We start from the raw sequence: 13,872 nt of genomic DNA on the forward strand, positions 1-13,872 counted from the left end.
TAATTATTTTTAAAAAACACATTTTAAATAGCGCCTTTGTGGGTTTTCTTGGAGCCAGAATGTGCTCATAAGGCCATGCTGTAATTCCATTCATATTGGTAATTTTTACACACAAAAAACCTCTCCCTTTACTCGCTGCTAGTGTATCTATTCTTGCTGACATGCCTTTGACATTCCTGTGTTACAAGGTATGCTTTTGCATTTATTATACAAATCTTCACATTATGTCTACATAGGCCTGAGTATCTGTCAGTATTTACAAGAAAATATTCTTGATTTTTTTCCCCCAAAGATACTCTACTTTACTCTTCCCTCATTACTTATTTCATTATTAGTATCTATGATGCGTTTAAATTAGCTTTAGGCATTTGACACCTGCTTTGAGTCATCTTCTATACAAAGATCGCTCACAAAGAGTGAAGTGATCCACTGTTGCTTGTATCATCAGGCAACTCCCAGATATATCTCTAGACAGGTCACAACTCAAGATCTTTTATTAGAGTAGACATATGTATGTGGCAAAATCTCTGTCTTCTCCAGAGCACAGTGATTTTTCTCCCCCACGTATTCACTGTAGTTGTCTGTCCTGATGCAATCTGAAGTCATCTTAATCAGAGGAAGTTTAAAAGTAACTTTTGTGTCTTTATGCTCCACCTGACAGTGCTGATTGACAAAGACCAAGCCCCCCGATGGAAGCCAGCTGCTCTAGAAGAAGTCAGAGATGAATTTGTTGATGAGTGTTTCAAGCCATTGGGAAACAACGATCTCAAGCTGTAAAGATTGAGCCTATTGACATCTTACACATCTGCTTAATTCAGTGATACGCAAATTCATAGTAGAGTGATGAAGTTTGACAAGACTCTTTTAGCTAGCCTGAAATAATTAAGTCTCACTTTTTGTATTCAGGAACATTCTCTTTTGTTATGCTGCCCTAATGGCAAAATAATTGTATCTCTGGTTAATAAGGGGAAAAATACTTCAGAATTACTTTTTACCGCTTTACACAATGTTTAACATTTAATTTTTTGCATCAACTCTCCTCAAAGGAGGAACCTTTGGGCAAGGATGTTGAGGGATGACCTAAAAAGCAAGATGTCAGGAGACCTTTGTGTTCTTGGCTCTGTCACCAATCTGTTACATTGGGATTGTGCCTCAGATTCTTTTCTATACCATGAAAGTAAAATATACTTAAAGCTTTAAAACAGTCAGAACTGCAAAGGAGAATGCAGGGCATACTAAATCCATAGTGTTAAGTAGTCTCTTAAATAAAAGGTCAGACTGACACGTTATTAGTCTGAGAGCAAGAAATTGTTCCGTCGATTGAACATGTCGTCAGTGTTCAGTCTTGCCATGTGATAGAGACATCCTTTCAAATGTCACGATATTGCCAGAGCCTAAAACACACTTCTGTTTGCTTGTAAAACCAATTTCTTTTTTAAAATGCCATTAGGTTTCACTGGGCTGCATAATCAATTTTCTGTGAGTTCAAAAATCGCTAGTTTTTCCTGGTCTTACACTGATGAAGAAAGCACTGTCTCATCTGTTCCTCTGAACTTAAAGCTAATCTTTCGTCACCACAAAGACTGCAGGCTTTTTATGGTTAATCAAATCACGTATCAGTATCTCTTCCTATTTGTTTCTACTGTTACAGGCAGGTCACAAATACAAATTTTGGCTTCTCTGAAGTGAACCACTATGACTAAAGGAAGAAAACTTTTGTTCAAATAACATAGTCAGTAATCAGCACTGGGGAATCAAAAAGTTAGAGCTACGGCAGAACCATTGGAGAGTTTTCAGCACTGGACAGTTTTTATTACTTGACAGTAATGGTCTGCACTGGCTTAAGGCTCCTTCCTTCCTAGAAGCTGTTGCCTGGAAACAAAGTCCAGGAAATTCAGGCATCAAGGTGAACTACTAGAGTGACTTTCAAAGAATTAGAGGTGAGCAAAATGGAGAGCAAAAGAAAGAAAAAAAAGAAAAATGGCACCTTGCTTTGTCACTGGAATCTTTAAGATAAAATTGATAAAATTTCAGATGTGAGTTAATGTTAACCATGTACATATTTGTTATGAGACAGTTCTTGAGTTTATTTTCAAAAGCAGTTGAGGGATTTCATTAATACCTTTAGGGTAATTCTGAAAATACTACTTTAATTTCTACCCCTCGCTGGTTCTGTAAGAAATGTAGATGTCCCCCACTATTTCGTTTTAATTTTTATGTTTTGTTTCCTTATATGATGGCTATTTAAAATTAATTTTTCAAAAATCAGTTCATTCCATTGTTTTTGTACAGAAGGAGCCTTCTCTGATTGAAAAGGGATCATGCCTTCTCTGAAAAGGACTTGAAACATTTTAGCAAGAGTATACTTCTGAATCACTAAAACTTTGACTGGTATGTTCAGTAGCTTCCAAAAATTATGTGAACAGGAATTATCCCAAACTCATGGTATCAAGATCCTGTCCAACCTGTGCATTTTTATAGAATAAAAGTCGTACAAGCAGATGGTAAGTTTAATTTTTATTCGGTCCACAAGAAAATATTTTCCACAAAAAATATTGTAAAAATATACCGTAGTGTGTTTTATTTGGAAATACTGATGTGTCTTACTCCAGAAACGGCAATTTTACAAAGTTGTGCTGCAGTTAATGTATTATGAACCACTACTAGAATATCAAGTCAGTCACATTGTACCCACTCAGACTATACTTAGGTTTCCTGGAGAAAATACAAAGCGAATGTATTTTTAACTCCTCTAAATAGAAGTAAATGGTTCCGCAGAGCGTGCCATTCCCATCCTGGAGGGCCTTTTTTACACAAAACCACACAAATGTTCCGTGGCAACTTTGCTGGAAAGCCACCATAAGTGGCTTTGTAAGATTATAGCACAGCCTACAGTAATCTAATGGTCAGTAAACAGAAGTAATTTTATTTAGGTAAAGAAGTTGTTTAATTTTTGTTATTACCACGTATTAATATTGTGTCTATTAAAATACAGCAGAACTCTGGAAAGAGATCTTTGATCTCTCACCAGATTGTGCTATTGGACAGATTTTTCTTTTTTCATTAAGGGTACGTGCATTGGTTATTAAGGACAGCATCTTGTAAAAGAGATTCTTTTCCTGGTGAGAAGCCATCTCCCTGTTGTTGGTAAGCTTGTTTGCTGTCCATTTGCTGCGTGCTTCCCCTGAAGCGCCAAAGTCACAGAAAGCGGCATAAACCAGCTGGAATTGCGCTTCAGGCCATATTGAATCTGCTTAATCTCCAAGCGTTAATGAGGCAAGACAAGCTTTGTGGTGGCAGGTAAGTGACTGGTTGGACACAACCAGCCGCAGGCGATTCAGCCGCCGTCGGTTATGCAGCCGTCCCATGCAGCACGTACTCTAAATGGAAGCTCGCTGCCATGCATGTTTAATTACACCGAGGTAACTGTCTCCTTTGGGCAAGTCTGGAGTATTTATCAGTGCGGATACTATGGTGTAACTTTAGGCTATTTAATATTACTTTATAACCCTGCCTGCTGTTGGACCATGCAGCGGCAGCCTGCCAACGGAGAAGCGGCTTTCAAAAGTGCATTTGATATTCTCACTCCAGAAGAGTGTCAGATACTAAGGCTACTTCCAGAGAAAGCATCTGAGACATCACACCACTTAACTCCCCATGGCAGCCACCAAGGTGTTTGTACAAGGGTCAAGACAGATCTACTTAAATGCACTCTTACAGCTAGTGCAGATTTCTATCTGCTACTCGCCTGTCTGGCAAATAATGTCTGTAGAGTTTGGGCTTTTCTTTCCTTTTGCTTTGTTTTTAATTACTGTCTTTGGCAATTTTAACATTGAGTCAAGACTAACGTTACAGAAAGGCTGGCTTATTTTTGTACCAAAGCCTTATTTCAGCTATAATAAGAATAGGAATCTTTTTTAATACTGTGGCTAAGCAGTATCCAATTAATATGTACTGCTCTGATTAGTGTTTTGGGTTTGTTTTTAACACACCCTAGTGTATGGTGTGGAAGTTTTTCAGAGCAAACATAGGGTATGATCTAATGTCACATTTAAATGGGCCATAATACCTTAGTCCCACTTTACATATGGCTTCAAAAGACTGTGTTACTTCAAAGACATTACGACATAAGCAGATTTTGTTCCCTTTTTCAGCAAAAGCCTAACAGTCTTTTAAGGGCAGGGTCTAGTCTGGTTACTGTGAATTAAGGGTAGTCTCAGGCTGTGTTACAAAGAAGCATTTTCCACCCTTTACTCTCCATACAACCACTTCCCCACAGAGGTGAATTTCAAATAACTAAGTTTGTGTCACAAAGTTTGCAAAACATCTCAATGCAGGGACTGTCTCATGTCCGAGAATAAGCTAAAAATAACGATTTATATGGTCCTTCTCCTGCTTGCTTCCCATTGCTTGAAAAATCACCCTTTACATCATTTACCAGAACTATGGGTACCTTTTAAAAATAGTAACAGTTTTTGCCAGAGTGGAAAGCATTTTTCTATAAAACAAACACATAAAATGGAAAGCACTTTGATCTAGGAAACAAACCTACATCTATTAAACTGACAATCACAGAAAAAGGAACAAATCTATTCTAAAATCCCAAGGCATTCGCTTTGTAAAAAATGTCAGTGAAACTGTAGCTTTAATATGACTATGATTAATTCACCCCTTTCTTGATATCTGAGATGCTCGTTACGAGTGCAGAGGGCAGGCTGCACGTCCTGGAGAAGCAGGGTGCAGCACGTGGGTGCAAGCTAGGAAAAATCAGTGAAGAATGTAGCCCTTTTGCTTTGGGCCTAAGGCTTGTTCACTAATTCAGCGTCCTGCTCAGGCTTTATGTCTCTGTGGCTCCTGCCTGCATGACTGTACACGGTTTTACCAACGGGTATGCAGCTGAGCCTACAAAAGCTGAGGGTAGGTGTACTGTCCCAAGGGTGTTACTTCAGAGTGAAAATTCAGTGTAATACTGCCATAACTCCGATGAAACGAGTAGTCCACAAACACTGTTACACCTTTGAAGGTTCGATTCACTCGTTAGCATCAGTAGTTTTTGCACATCTATCGGGGTTACAGTAAAACAAAACAAAACTCCCCAAACCCAGCACCCTAACCCAAAAATCCCACAAAACTCCAAACCAAAAAACCAAACAGCCTTGGTCAGAACACAGTGATCATATGTCATGAAACTCTCTCACTGCAGGGTTTATAGAACATCCTTCATGCCTTTACGGAAGCCAGCGCATCTGTAATGCTCTGTTTATCAATATTAGAATGTTTCTCACTGGTTCACTTCAGAACAGAAGCTGAATTGTATCATCATCCATATGGTACCCTGAATAATGCTTGGTTTTATAAAATGCTTCTCGTCACCTCCGTTATTTTGAGGTTCACAGATTTAGTCAGGTCAAAGAATCCAGGTAAAATTTACGACAGCAGTTATCTTTGCTACATGCAGACCTTGGTTTCTTATTAGCAAAACGCAGACAAATTTACCAGGCATAGAGTTCTTCTCTTTTCACCTACCATCAGGCCACTGATTTTTTTTATGCCATACATAGAAATAATCCATGTTTTGCTATTAAGCATCTTTGGGGCCTCTCTGGAAGGGCTTGTACAGTTGTGAGGCAGCCACATTTCTTACCCCCCTTTTTAACACTAATTTCTGATCATGTTCAACATGTACAAAGACAGAATATACTCAACATACAGCTGATAACAAATGACACTTGATTAAGAGATTCTACTATAATCCAATTAGTTTCTTAGCACTAGAGATTAGAAGGCAAAATCTTTCAGCCTCTGCTCGCAAACACGTTCACGTAGTGGCATTCTGCTCTAGTCACAGCTGATTTTACTTTGTTTGCACTAGTAACAAATACAAACTGCTTAACAGACGGGACACTGGCTGTGCACACAGTCCTCGCCAGTCAGGGCTCAGGGCACATCACTTTCAATAAAGGGGATGTCACTGTATTTGCTTTCCGTCACTGCCCACTGTTTCACCGCCTGATCAAGGATCTCCCGGGAGAGACGGTGAGCATAGTCTAGCACTATGGCGCTTGATGGACTTTTCTCATCCACCTTCATGGCTATCAGTGATGACTTCTCCCCGGTGCATCCTTCGTTACCCTCCCTGATCCTTTCATCCTGGATAGTGTTCGAACCTGGAAAGGCATTCTTGGATTTGATGCATCCCATGGTACATTTGAAAATGCAGCTGCAAAATTCAGTTCAACAGCATGTTTTGGTAACCTGGAAATAGCTTCCTTGTTTGATGCACAGTGTTGTAGCTTCTTGCCAGTGGTTCCAGTTATTTTCAAACAACAGAACGTCTCTTGTGCTTCTTCTGAGGAAATCTGTCAAAACAGATATAAATCCAATAAATAGTCTGCCATTCTCTGTGAGCTCAAAGGAAAGCTAAATTCACTGCAAACGCTCGTAGAAGCAACTTATAAACCCCTTTGTGGTGTGCATAAAATGTTTTTATCAGTAACATCTATCTACTACAAGTAGGCAAAGCCTGACGTGGCTTCAAGCTACCTTTGAGTTCAATTCCCAGTACACCATCTAGGAATGTAAAAGTCTTAGAAGCAGCAGCACTACACTACCACCACCACCCAACAAGAGGCTTGTGTCATGGCTGTCGTACACCCTTTGGGCAGGAGAGACACTAATTCTCAGTGTCATTCTGCTGTTGCTTGAGGAGGCTTGAGCGGGCAGTCGTAAGCAAGAGCTGCTGTTTGTTTTTCCCGTGAGAGGTTAGGGAAAGCCACAGTGGACTGCTGGGCTCAAGGTGGCTCTGACAGAGCTAGAGCACCATTCTCACTAAAGCAGGACAACTCTACATCTAGAGGAGGGAGTGCAAGGAACAAAACACCTGACAGGGTCCTTTTGCCAAACTCCTCAAGAACCAGAGTTGGTTAGCTGCAAATGCTGGTATATGGTTTTTTTGTTTTATTAGCTTATGAAGCTGTTTCTGAGGCTACTTTCTCTATACAGGCAAAGCAGAATCTCATGACGTTCTGACTTCACTTGGCGTGAGCTTACCCACTAACAGAGTTAATAGACTGCCAGCCAAAATACAGACTCTGCTGCACAGAAACCAACTGTTCCCGACAGCTTCACCCGATGACGTTGAGCTAAGGTCAGCCAAAGTTAAAGATTTTTTTGTAAATAGCCTCTGAAAACATAATCATGGCAAAGATGTTAAGCCTTATTTATTTGCTTCATAAACTGGGGGAAATAGAGACTCCAATCCAGTAACCTGACCACGGGCAAATATTTGCAGAGGAAATTGATCCTACTTGCAAGCAAATGGTGTTTCACAGGTAGGACAGGACTTCCCCAGTCTAGCAGCTGACTCAGAAGAACCAGGTTTACAGTGAGGAGCTTTTCTCCTCTTTCTGCTAGTTCAGAAAAACATCAAAACCTGTTTAGAAAACAGTTTCCAGGACTGAAGTACCAGCATTCAGAAGAGGTGGTCGGGGTTCCCAGCAGGAAGTCAGACCTAAAGGGCTTCTGAAACCACAAAGTATGTACAAATGTTTTCATACCTTTAGCTTTGCATCAGAACATTTCCGCATTCTAGAGAACTGTTTGTACATCACTGTAATAAACTTCAGTGAGTTCCTTTTGAGCGTAACGACGTGCTGCATCATGTGCCGGTGTATTTTACAGTAGGCAGTACAGTTAACAAGCCTGTAACACAAACCCTGCTGCTAGCATTTGTAGTTTGACCCAACACAGAGGGGAGCTAGCAGCGCGATTTTTATTGTAGTAACTTGTTATTAAGGGAGCTAAAGGAAGGATTCCCTTCGCTGCACAAGAAACCACATTTATCCCTGTGGAGGTTTGTAAAAAACCCATGAGCTTTATAACCCTGTCTGTCAACTGCATACAATGATGAAACTTATACCACTGACAGAACCTGCTTACAGACCAGAGGCCGAGGAGATGTCTGAAAGCAGTTCAGACACCTGAATAATTCAAAACTTTCTAATAGTAATATCTCATGCATGTCTAATTTCAATATTTACCATTAATAAAACATTAACAAAAGTTATTTCTACTTGCTCTTCTGGGCAAATATGTACCTTAAAGTATCTAATATGGCAAAGAATCACTAACTGCATTTATAACCCAGCACTGCCGAGACCCGAAAGCTGCAGCCTTTATCCAGGCAAGGTAACACACAAGCTTCACTGGGAGGCACACAGGTATGCTGACGCCCTCTCACTGCGCTACTCATAACAGTAGAAGTTTTAGATGAGGTCTCGCATCCTCCTTAGGCTTAGCCAGAGCTGTAAATAGCGTAGCTTTAAACCTCAGATCCCCCAACCGTACAAATGCTCTACGCCACAACTGATGGAACAACAAATTTTATCAGTTTCATCCCTGGTTATTTAATGACTGTTCAGATTTGGATTTTTTATCTGTTTGGAGCCAGGGTGGTTTTTTTTTTTTATATGTTACCCTTTTTTGTGTGCTTTTTAAAGGAGGTCTGTTAGCCAGCTTTAGTTAGTATTTTATCACTGTTCTATGATTTTTTTGTCCTACAGCTGAGGATTTCCTCTCCTCTCTGTTAAGGGACACCAGCAGATGAGTTAGTGTCAAGCAAAAAGAAGGAGGGAATGTGAGCAGAGGAATAACTAAGAACTCCTAAAGCAGGTGGGGAGAAATTCCCTAGGTTAGCATCTTCCTCTGCAGGATTTACCTCTATTTCCACCTTCTTACCTCTGCCTTTCCAGTTGGGCTAAATCAAACACCTGTGTGACTGTCCTGCACAGAGGACGGGGTGGGCTATAAAACTCCTAGATAGCACGGGGAGCAAGACAACTAAATTGTTACAAATTGATTACTAGTTGAGCTTAAAAGCAAGGTTATTGACCCCAGTTTAAATTCTTGACTGTTGCTAATTTCATTATTTGCAGAGCACAAAACTTATTAAGTCACTGCAGTAAGTTTTACAGTTTGCCCACTCTACTTGAATTAATAATTGTTGGCACATAAATGATCACAAATGAAGCTGCCCTCAGTCTTCTGACCACTTCTTGGTTTTTCTGACAACCACTGCTCTGCACATACGTGGCGAAGGACTGTTTGACTCCTCTCCACCTAACGCATCTCCAGGGTGTAAAGTTCTGACCAGGATTTTCACATCACTAGCTTTCCCCACAATGCTCACACCTTCAGGGGCAGGGGGGAAGCAGCTCATTTTTACTCCCAGCACGATGTTTCATTCAGTAACTCAGGCAGAACTGTCCGAGAGGAGCGTGTTTCTTTTGGCATCCAGGCTCTAATCTGTTGCCAGTCGTGTCTCAGAAACCGCTGCACAGGTGGTTCGAGGCTCAGGCCAAAACCTCTGCAGATGCAGTTCCTCATGTGACGAGCTGCTGTGCTTAGCTGGAGGCAGAGGTTAGGGAGCTGCAATCAGCTCTTTTACGCTGCCAGCCAGGAGTTAAAGCAGCACCATCACAAACCTGAACATGTCTTCTCTTTTTAAAGACCAATTTTACAGTAAGTAAGTGAAATGTTGATTTCATTAATCTAAAAAGGCAGGTTCCTAGTTGTGCTCAATTCCAGTGGACATACAGTCAACATGTTTTTAAATACTTCATTTAACTCCAATACTATAATCACTGTGTATTATTTTAAAATAATTTAAAACAATCGATCCCCTTCCATATCCCTGGAATTTGAAGTTCCGGAGGACAAGTTTGGGTGTTGTTTCACCTATTACGTTATTTACTACCTGTGCTCTGTGGTAATACAAGGAGAGAGAAAATCCTGAGGGAGACGTACCACGTAGCTGAACTCACCCTGCATGAGAGGGCTAAGGAGTGTCTCTGCCAGCCTGGCCAAGTGTTTCCTGCCAAGGTAAGTTCATTTCTAATCACTGAAGGAAACAAAATAATGGTAAAAGGATGCCTGCAATTCACTATCATACAACATAAAACACAGGAAGAAAGCATTAATAGCATAACTGTGGTTTTATTTAGATAAATAAGAGTTTTTAAGGTATTGAAGTCATCAATAACAAATAATTACAAAAGGAAAATGTGAGCTATCCAAAAAGAAGATTTCTGCTGGCTTTTGGAATACATCTTCATAGGATGAAGATAGGCATAAAAGCAAGAGTTTTGCTGTTACACTGCATCTCTAGCTATCACAGGCAAGTAAGTTTCTGCCACCATTTAAATGGTTTCCATCCATAAGACCTTTAAAAAAATCTCCCTGATGTTCAACGCTATACTGCAAGGAATCGCTTTCTGTAACACTTTCTGTTACAGCAGTTACCGGATTAAAAATAAGTCATACTTTTCCAAATAGCTTAGTGCAGCTTTGCTCGATTGAGCACAGCGAGTAATTTCTGCTGTGGCAGAGCCACGGTCCTCACTTCCCGAACTCCTAGGTTCACATATGACTCCTGGTAAGCCTTGTCCAGCCAGGGAGCCTTTTAGTTTTCCCCTCAGTATCCACAACAAAAGCTCACAATGCTACTTACCAAAAATGCATCTGCTTTTAATAAGTTGTCCCACTTGTACCCAGCACAGCACAGACAGCTTCAGGACTGGGACTCTGCAAAGGGAACCAAGAAATGAAACTCAGCACTGGCAAAGCTGTCAAAGTTACGTATTGTCACCGAGTTAGATGTATCCATAGCGCTGGCCTTGCAGAAGTCTGTCTGCCTGTTCACCCACAGTATTTGACTTTGACAAAGGTAAAAGGATGACACAGCACTTTGGAAACCAGATTGAATGGCAGGCTGCAACGATTTAGATACAGCACCTAATCCCGGGCGTACAGTGGGGCCACTGCTTGGGCAAGTGGCTCCTGCACTATATGCAGGATGCCATCCTCCTCCCACAGCAAGTCCAGTTAAGGACGGTTTCAGCAAGGATACAGGAAGGATAACACGGCAGCATCTGGAGCGCCCCATGTTTTGCCTAAGCTTAGAAGTTCTCTCCTGCTTTCCCTTTTGCCTCTCAGAGCTCCTGCTGAGACCTGGATCTTGATCACCCAAGTGCATAGGGAGCATAGTCAGATAATGACAGTGCTGCCATTATCGTGGAAACAAAGGTATTCAATCTCAAGGAGGTGACCCAGCTGACGTACCAGAAGAGGTAAACTAAAGAGCATTTAGGCACCCAGACCTCTGAACCGAATTAACTACACTAAATATTTATGTCCTCCATGTCATAACGGAGAGAAACAGAAAACCAGAACACCCTTTCTCTGCCTTTCCTCTCCCTGAGAAGGTGGGATGTTGTTCAGGAGGATACATGGTATTATGCCTTTGGATATTCTGCAGTTTTGAACAGAGCAGCGGCACATAAATGGTAGAGGGATGAATCATTCACTTAGTGCACAGCATCGCCTCTGTCGCTGCAGGACTCCGAGGCTCCCTGTGGAGAGCAGCCCCAGGCAGGGGCTCTCAAAGCAATCCAGTCCACCAGTTTTAATTCCTGCCTCTCCTGAACATCCAGTTCTCTGCAAATCCTACAGAGGAGCCGCTCTGTATTAATGTTTATTATAGAGACTCCTCTAATCACAGAAAATGGAAGTTTAAAAAAGCTGAAGTTAATTTAAGACAAACACGATTCCCAAGATCCAGCTAACCCAGGCAATCACTGAAGTACCTAAATACCCTGAAACAACACAGACCACAAAGAGCAAAAACGGAGCCCTCATTCCTCGCAGGGCTGTCCTCTCCCTCTCGAGTTGCTTGCTGCCAACAAGAGGTGAGAGCTACAGATCAGAAAGGGCTGGATGCAGGAACCGCAAGCAACTGCTGTGCAGGGTTAGGGGGTAAGTGAAAGTTTCCTGCTTATCTGTCTTGGGGCACACGATGGAATTTCAAAGGCTCATCCTCGCCATGGCCAGAACTGATAAAATTTTTGGAGGTTCCTAAGCCTGTAGGTGAATGGGGAAACCGCACTCACTTTCCAGAGTCAGGCATGACCTCTAGCTTACATTAAAATGCTTGTCAATAAGAGGACAGTTAATGTATCAAGCAAAGGTGAAGCGCAGCAAGGAGCCTTCAGGTGAAAATACCAATAGTTCAGAACATGGCAATGCTGGTAGGTACAGTCCTCCACAACCACAAAGGTTAGTCTTCTTCCAGGAAAAAAAAAAAAAAAAAAAAAAAAAAAAAAAAAAAAAAAAGTCTTGCTACAGAACACTACGTGCTTGGCAGCTGTCTGATTTCACAAAAGTAAAACTGCACCCAGTCAGCCTGTCCTGAAATCCTCCCTCCACCACCGCAGTTTATTTACCAGAACTGCACACAGCTCGGAGAGCAGCCTGAAGGCAAGAGAGGAAGAGGTGCTGAAAACTTCTTACAGGTTCATTTTAACTCAGCTACTTGTCCACGCAACGGTACATATTACTATCTTCCCCAAACTTGGACAGAAATATGTACAACGTATGAATTCTGCTTGATTTTTCCGTCAAGCCTGGTGGTTTTTTCCCCCAGTATCTCAGGATGCTAGTAAGCAGACATTTACTCTGCCAGACCACAGGCAAGGGAGAACATAAATTGAACCCCACACAAACAAGAGCGGGATGCCTACTGTTGATGAAAGCCTGTTTTCTAGATGAGTAAGAGTAGACCAATCAATTTCATAGAACACTGGGTTGCAGAGGACCTGATGGATTATCCGGTCCAACCTTTCAACACGTTCTTGCAGTTACCAGCCCACCCTCCCCCACATATGTATTAGCTGTAAATCTATAGCCTGAAGAAGACCCCCACAAACAGTTCCCCCAAGAGAGGCGTAAACGCAAGCCGTACCACCAAAGGGCAGTTTATTACAACGCTGTGACACTGTTTTGAATGAAGGAGAGCGGAAACTGCTATTCTCCTATATATACCACAACACTTCCACCCCAGCAAGTCAGTCGTGGAGTCACAGCCCACCCATTCACAGCCCACCTCCAGGAACACATCAAAACATCACGCTGCTTATACTCGTGCTAAAGCTTGGGATCTAGCCTTGTTTACAAAGGTACGATACATTACGGTCCTCCACAGGTGCCAGCCAAAGCCAGACCGCTGCAGACGCTGAACGAGGATGCACAAATTATGAGCAAGAAAGCCCCTCCTGCCGCTATCGCTGGCTGCTGCCCAGCCTGGGGATCCTGCCAGCAAGAACTGATGAGCAGCAGCAGCAGCTAAAACAGTAGATCAGGATCTCAGTCTGACAGGGTCGCGTTTTATTGTAGTATCTGTCACAAGATCCAACTCCGAACATATGGAGCTGCAGATCATAAGGTATCAATGAGGCACGCTGGTTCGCTTTGTGATGCCCTTACAAAGGCAAAGGCCCCACAGGATTAACGCCAATGAAAGTCAGAAGGAAGGAGATGGCCAGGATCTACCCAAGGCCAGGATCAACCAGAGAAAAGCACAAGAAAAACAACACACAACCCCATTCTGCTCTTTAATCTCCTTATTCAGAAGCCACTTGTAAAACAGGGAATTGGAATTAGGAACAGAAGACCCATTTTTTCAAGGCTCTCACATAGGATAGAGCAGGAAAACCAAAGGCCTGTGTTTTAAAATCACAGCTACATTATTAATGATTGACAGAAATCAGCCGAGGAGTCAGAGACGAAGAGAGGAGTTAATGACCAGATGCTCCAGCTGTAAAAAAGCTGCCCGGAACTGCAATAAAGAACTGTGTCAGCCTTAAAAAAAAAAAATCACTCTGTCTCACAGCTCTCCTCCAGTATTTGTTTTTGTGAATTTCATCACTTCTAACATGCCAGCTTCTGCTTCTAAGGGAGCTGCCGCCTTCTCGCCTGAGAAGCGGGGTGGCCAGCAGCCAGGCGCAGCAGCCGTGCCCTGTGCCGCCTGGCGGCCCCACG

The 13,872-nt window shown here is 42.0% G+C and overlaps 1 protein-coding gene across 1 annotated transcript; it reads right to left on the minus strand.

Moving 5' to 3' along the window:
- Nucleotides 1–5,937: 5,937 nt before the first annotated feature.
- LOC104495781 (chromosome unknown open reading frame, human C2orf88) lies at nt 5,938–6,201 on the minus strand. The gene has a single exon (XM_010138795.1). The coding sequence runs from the start codon at nt 6,199–6,201 to the stop codon at nt 5,938–5,940; it is 264 nt and encodes an 87-aa protein (XP_010137097.1).
- Nucleotides 6,202–13,872: the final 7,671 nt, after the last annotated feature.

The sequence above is a fragment of the Buceros rhinoceros genome, unplaced genomic scaffold, assembly GCF_000710305.1.
Source record: "Buceros rhinoceros silvestris isolate BGI_N320 unplaced genomic scaffold, ASM71030v1 scaffold5556, whole genome shotgun sequence".
NCBI lineage: Eukaryota > Metazoa > Chordata > Aves > Bucerotiformes > Bucerotidae > Buceros > Buceros rhinoceros.

Excerpts from the sequence above, each read along its gene's own strand:
- LOC104495781 (XM_010138795.1), bottom strand. The coding sequence starts at position 6,201 with ATGGGATGCATCAAATCCAAGAATGCCTTTCCAGGTTCGAACACTATC.